General features: G+C 27.0%; 1 protein-coding gene across 1 annotated transcript in view, besides 3 other annotated features; it reads right to left on the reverse strand.

Annotated features, from left to right (window-relative positions):
• Positions 1-72: 72 nt before the first annotated feature.
• Positions 73-6356, reverse strand: part of EDI_305290 (ubiquitin protein ligase, putative) — a gene marked incomplete at both ends in the record, with an annotated part of 6809 nt that continues 525 nt past the window's right edge. Inside the window, 2 exons of the mRNA XM_001739387.1 lie at positions 73-79; positions 121-6334. Coding sequence (XP_001739439.1) covers positions 73-79; positions 121-6334 — 6221 coding nt within the window. The remainder of the gene's footprint in view (positions 80-120; positions 6335-6356) is intronic.
• Positions 2416-2527: a microsatellite.
• Positions 3927-3947: a sequence feature (AT_rich).
• Positions 4932-4960: a sequence feature (AT_rich).

A 6356-nucleotide genomic window follows, 5' to 3' on the forward strand; every position in this document is an offset into this window, starting at 1 on the left:
CCTCCTAAAGGCACTTTTGATGATCCAGTAACAAATTGTAATAATAAAACTTTTTGTCTTTGTTCCATTTCATTAAACACTTCCCAGAACCATTGAATAACAGGGCTTTGAAGAGTGTACCCTCGATATTCAGTATTTGCCATAAAATCTTCAGTATCTATATCAGGCATTCCAGAAATAAGAAGTTCTAACTCTGTGTCATAGAAACAATTAATCATTTCAAAAGGAATAATAGAATAGAATCCTTCTTTGAATAAGTCTATCTGTTTTTTAACAGATTTATTTAATTTATAATCAACTAATAGTTTTACATAAAGTTGTTTATTTTTATCAGTAACATCAATATTTCTTCCATTAGGAATTAAGTCATCAATAATTGTTTTTCCAAATTCTTCTCTTTCATAACAAAACTTCATTTCTAATCCTTCAACACTATTTTCTAATAACCATTTAAGATTTTTGTAAAATTGTTGGTCTACACTTTCCATATCATTTAAAGTAACTTCTTGTTGTAATAATGCTTTGTACATACTTTTTGTAAAATTAACATCAAGGAACTCTCCATCATAAACAGTTTTTGCTACAACCCTTCCAATAAATTTATATAATTCAATATCTCCAAATACTGCTGACATTGGGTTTGGTTGGAATTGACCATCATCTGTTGGCATAAACAATAAATAATCAGCATTGAACATTGAAGTAGCAATAACCCGAAGCCATTCTTTTCTCAATCCACCCATATCAATTCCTTGTTCTCCAACAAATTTAACTTTTAATTTTCCTTTTAAATCATCATTTGTGGCAAACATTAATTGAGAATAACTTTCTTGGAAAATATTATTTCTATGAACTGAAATATAAAATCCTCTTCTTGAGTGTTTTCTTTGCTCTTTCTTTATTTGTTTTCTAAAAACTTGTGCTTTAGCTTCAAATGTCAAATATTTGGGATATCTAGATAATAAATTGAAGGATGTTTTTAGTAATTTTGGTTCTATTCGAATAATTTTTTCTACCATCTCTTTGTATTTATCCAAAAACATATCAATTGATTTGAAAGTTTTTAATAAATCTGGTTGAGCTGCAATACAGAAATTCAAATAGCAATAAACTATTTCTAGTAATACTTTTCTCATATTTTTATACTTTTTAATTAATCCATCTAATGTTTTTAATGATTGCTCTGTAAACAACTCCGTAAAGGAATTAATTAATGGAAGGCTATTTTTAATATTCTGATCAATCGTTACATTTATACATAAACAAAAAGATAAAATGATGTCAAGATCTTCATGTGTAAACATTCCCTTTAACAAGAAATTATATTGGTCAATAATTGTTGATTTGATAGTATCAATCATCCCTGGGTTAGTAAATAATAATAAAACAGTTTGTCTGATAGCGCCCTCAGAAAATATGCCATACTGTTTGTTTAATGCATTAACTAATCGTGCAAATGCAGTTTTTTTAAATATAACATAATGTGTTAGTTGTGTTGATGTGTTAGTGATAATCAATAATTCACTAAAAGTGGCAGCAATTAAATGTTGAATAAAGATAGGTAATTCAGTCTTTTCTTCAAAAATATGTGCTACAATTGGTTGGATTAAATAGACAAAGTCAGTTGATATGATAGAATATTTTTTTCGATGATACAGAGTTAATAGCACTAATTTTAAAACTTTTTCTAATGAAATTATATCAACATCTTTTTCTTCAATGCATGGTAAAATTATGTGTTGATAAATTAGTGTAACAATTTCAAAATACTTCATAGACCGTTGCGAGTTGTAGTGATTCATTAAACATACTAACTTGTTTAATGCAATATTTGAAATAACATAATTATTAGCTATAAATAACTTCGTTAATGGAACAATAGCCTCAATATCATAACTTACTTCAACTTCTTCGTCTGGCACTTTAAACACATTGTAGTGATCATTGTAATCTTCGCTATCCAAATCGCCATCACCAGAATCATCAGGGGTCATGCCTCTATCAGTAAATGGTCCATACCTTGAACCTTCTCTTTGTAACTCTCTTGCCTCTGTGCGAAGGTCCTCAGGTAATAACTGTAACATTGACTCATCAGCGTTTCTAAGAATGTCCTCCCTTAATACAGGATCTAAATCATAAATAAAATCGATTGTATTGTCTTGGTGTTGTTGTGTAGTTGATTGAGGTTGTTGGTTTGTTACATTATTTTGGTTTTGTGACTCTGGGTGTTGTTGGTTATATTCATCAATAATTTCTTCTTGAAGGTTAGTAGGAAGTGAGAAGAATGTATCTGGGTCAATGTCAGGAGGCAGTGGTCTTCCATTAAACAAACGTTCATTTTGTTCTTGTGCCTGTTCATTTTGTTGAGCTTCTTCATTCTGTTCTTGTGTTTGTTGGTTTTGATGAATTTCTTCAGTTTGTTCTTGTGTTTGTTCTTGTGTTTGTTCTTGTGTTTGTTCATTTGTTTGTTCATTTGTTTGTTCATTTGTTTGTTCATTTGTTTGTTCATTTGTTTGTTCATTTGTTTCTTGGGTTTCATTAGAACTAAACAAATCAGTACCAGGCATTATAAAATCTTCCTGGGTAGATTGTTGTGATGTTTCGTCTTGGTTTGGTTGTTCTTGAGAATTTGACACTTGGCTCTCTTCAGTTGATTGTTCGTTTTGATTAACCTCCATTTGATTTGGATATTCTTGTTGATTAGTAATACGAGAGCGTATACCAATTTGTGAATCATTTGGTATATTTTGGTGTTCTTCTTGATCAAAACCAGATAAGTACATGAAGTCATCGTGTTGTGATAATCCGTCATCATCTCTATGTTCTCTTAAGCCTAGGACTTGTTGGGCAATACTTACTAGTGTTCTACCTAGTCTTTGACTATGATTATCATTATTTACTCTAGACCTATAACGATTTAAATTTTCATGTTGCTCATAGTCTTCACTACTATTATCATCTCTGTCATGATTTTCCATATGATTTGGTTGTCTGAATAATCCCACGGATTCATCAATAGAAGTTTGTTCACGCCGCTCGCTTGTCAAATCAAACAAATTTTCCAATCCGAAATCATTGGTTTCATTTTCTTGCTTTTCATCGTTAGATTCAGTAGATGCGTTTTGTTGGTGTTTGATAACTTTAACAACTGTACCATTTAGTAAATTACTTTGTTGTTCTTGAATATATTCTTGGGCGGTTTTAATAACTTCTGTTTTGGTAGTTTTGAATTTCATTAAAAATGGAATCATAACTTTAAAGTCTTCTTTTACACATTCTATTGGAATATTTTTAATAACCCTTTGTTCTTTACAACTTTGAATAAGCGCTTCATTTAAACTTCCTTTTATATCTTTCATTTCACTAATAACATTGAATGAATTTAACAACTGGTCTGTTTCTTTAACAGTTGAAGTAATTACGATATATGGACTTAATCTAATCTTCATGACTCTTTTTATTAGTTCGTAAATTTCATTTTCTTTCATTTGGCTAAGTCTAGATACAACATTAAAATAAACTATATCAAAATATGCCTCTCTAACATTCATTATTTCTATGTATTTTTCCATTTGGAATTGACCTCTTTGAATAGTTTGGTCAATGTTTTCGATTCTTTCAATAATTTTTTCCACAGTAACTATTGACATGATTGGTATACTAGATTCTGATTTATGGCTTAGTACAGGATTCTTGTCATATGATTCGTTATGGAAAATTCGAATTAACAAGAGAGGGTCTTGTCCAATACTATTTTCAATACTTTGAATAAATTTCATAGCATCAAACCTCCATTCATTTGGTTCTTGTAATATTTTGATTAATCGTAACATTATATTCATTTGATGATATGAATTTTCATTTTGATATTCTAAATGTTCAATACCATATTCAACAATTTCAATAATTATTGGTTTATAAACATCAAAATTAATATTATTATTTTTCAAAACATTAAAGATACTTTCAAATACTTCTCTTTCTACTTGTTGATGTTGATTGAATTCTTTTTTAATTAAACAAATTAAATCAGACAATTTTGAATAGTCTTCAGTTTTATTGTTACATAATTTTTTGATAATAGTTAAAGCACCATCAGTAATATGATTACTAGAAAGAATCATATCGTAGAGTGTATTTATATTATCTAAGTACAATAAAATATCAGCATATGCAGATGATAACATAATGTTTGAAAGAATAGTATCATATGAAAATGATTCAATTTGTTGTTTAAGATAATCAAAATAATTCTTTTGAATTTTCACAGTGAATTGTACAAATGGTTCAGGTCTTTCTTGGAATTTATTGGGGAAAGGAGATTTAAAAATAATTAGTAATGCAAGATTAATCCATGATGAATAACAATTAATTGGTAATGTGAATTTCAAAGGAGAAGCCAAAATATCAAATAACTTTCTATATAACTTAAATGACTCTCCATACAATGATTTTTCATTAAGAATTTTAGGAATTAAAAAGTCATAAAAGAGTTTTAAAGGAACAAATGCTAATTCATCATGTTCTTTTGAATAGTGTTGTAATAAAAGTATATAATAATCAACTATATTATCGATATAAGTTTTAAGATTTGATTTCTTAAATGTTATAAAATCGTTATTGTTAATAAACCACAATAAACCAATACTCAATTCTTTTTCAAATTCTTGAGATTTTAAAGATGGTAATAATACAATTGAACAAAAATCATTTAAAATGTATGTTGAATCTGCCAGAAGATATAAAATATAATCAAAAATTGCAATAACACGATATCTTTTATCAATAGTATTAGTAGTAGTAAATCTAAATAGTTGTGAATTAAAATTTGGTAATTGAATAATTCCCTGATAATATCTTTTGAAAATTTCTTTTATATAAAAAGTTGCATGTTCTTTAGGAATGGAATTGATTAAAAAATGAGATTCTTCATTATAAAAATAAATCTTATTTAATAAAACAGATATTTTGTAAAGTTCCATATTACTAACATTTTCATTATTTGATAACTTCTTATAAATGTTTTGAAACATTTCTTTAACTAACGTAATATAAATTGTATTAGAACATTTATTAGAAATTAAATTAATTTCAATTGTTCTAAAATATTCATATGGTACATTTATTTCCATTCTCTTTTGAATAACTTTCTTTAAGACATCTTTTTTCATTCTATCTCCAAATGAATATAAAATGTCCCCAAAATTTAACGCTGTTCTAACATAATACAATGTATTATTTTTACCAATACTTTCTTCAAATAATTCAATACCATATCTATCATATATTTCTATTTGTTTTTCTGACATTGATCTTCTATTTTCTGAGTACATTAATGGAGATCCATAACCAAAACGATATTTATCTTCAATACTCTCAATATCCCAATAAAAACCATCATTAAATTTGTCTACATTACATTGTTTAGCTATATGATCTATAATTTCACATGAATCAAATGCTAATTGACTTAATAATTCTTTCGAAATCATTTTAAGATTTCTGTATTGTTCATGGACACTGCTCCATACATCACTTCCTCCATATCTTAAACATAACAAAATACAATTTATCATTAAAGAGTTAATATTCTCATCATTACTAAATGTGTCTGTATTTCTTAATTGTTTCATAAAAGAAGTATAATTGCTAATAACTTCACCTAACACAACAGGATCATCTCCATCTATTACATTAAGTAATGGATAATGTTCATTACTTTTCTTTAATACTTCAATAGTTTGTTTAATACATGACAATGTTTTCTCAAATATTTTTGTTGCAATTGGACTTCCAATGAATTTTAAATAGAATCTAAATAAAATATTTTCTTGGAAAATACTAGAAAGGAAGTCATAATTTAATGAATTGGCAATAAAAAAATCTACAACTAACTGAACATGTTCTTCGTTAACATGTGATGTAGTAGAAATAATTGTTTCAGCAAATAATGAATAAATTTTACAAATATCTCTAGAAGTACTATTAACTTTTTTTAAATACTCAAAGAATAAATCATTTCGTTGTTTTGAATTTCCTTTAAAATTTGAATGATCTTTAATAACAGAAAATATCCATCTATGAGCATATTCAGGAATATCAGTTGAAGTTATATAAGGAATAACATATGAAAATTCAACTTGAGAAGTAATTTTTTCAATAATTTTCTTTGCGAAATATTTGTCCTCGATAGATAATTCATTAATTAATCCATCTTCATGAATAATTTCAGATGAAGTAAGAAGATCAGATTGTGGTTGAAGCTCATTTTGAGACAATAATGAAATAGCCATTTTAACTAACTCACTAAAACTTTCAAATAATACAATTCTATCTTTAAAATAATAAAACAATTT

This window comes from Entamoeba dispar, genomic scaffold (genome assembly GCF_000209125.1).
Source record: "Entamoeba dispar SAW760 scf_1105229462171 genomic scaffold, whole genome shotgun sequence".
Classification (NCBI taxonomy): domain Eukaryota; phylum Evosea; order Mastigamoebida; family Endamoebidae; genus Entamoeba; species Entamoeba dispar.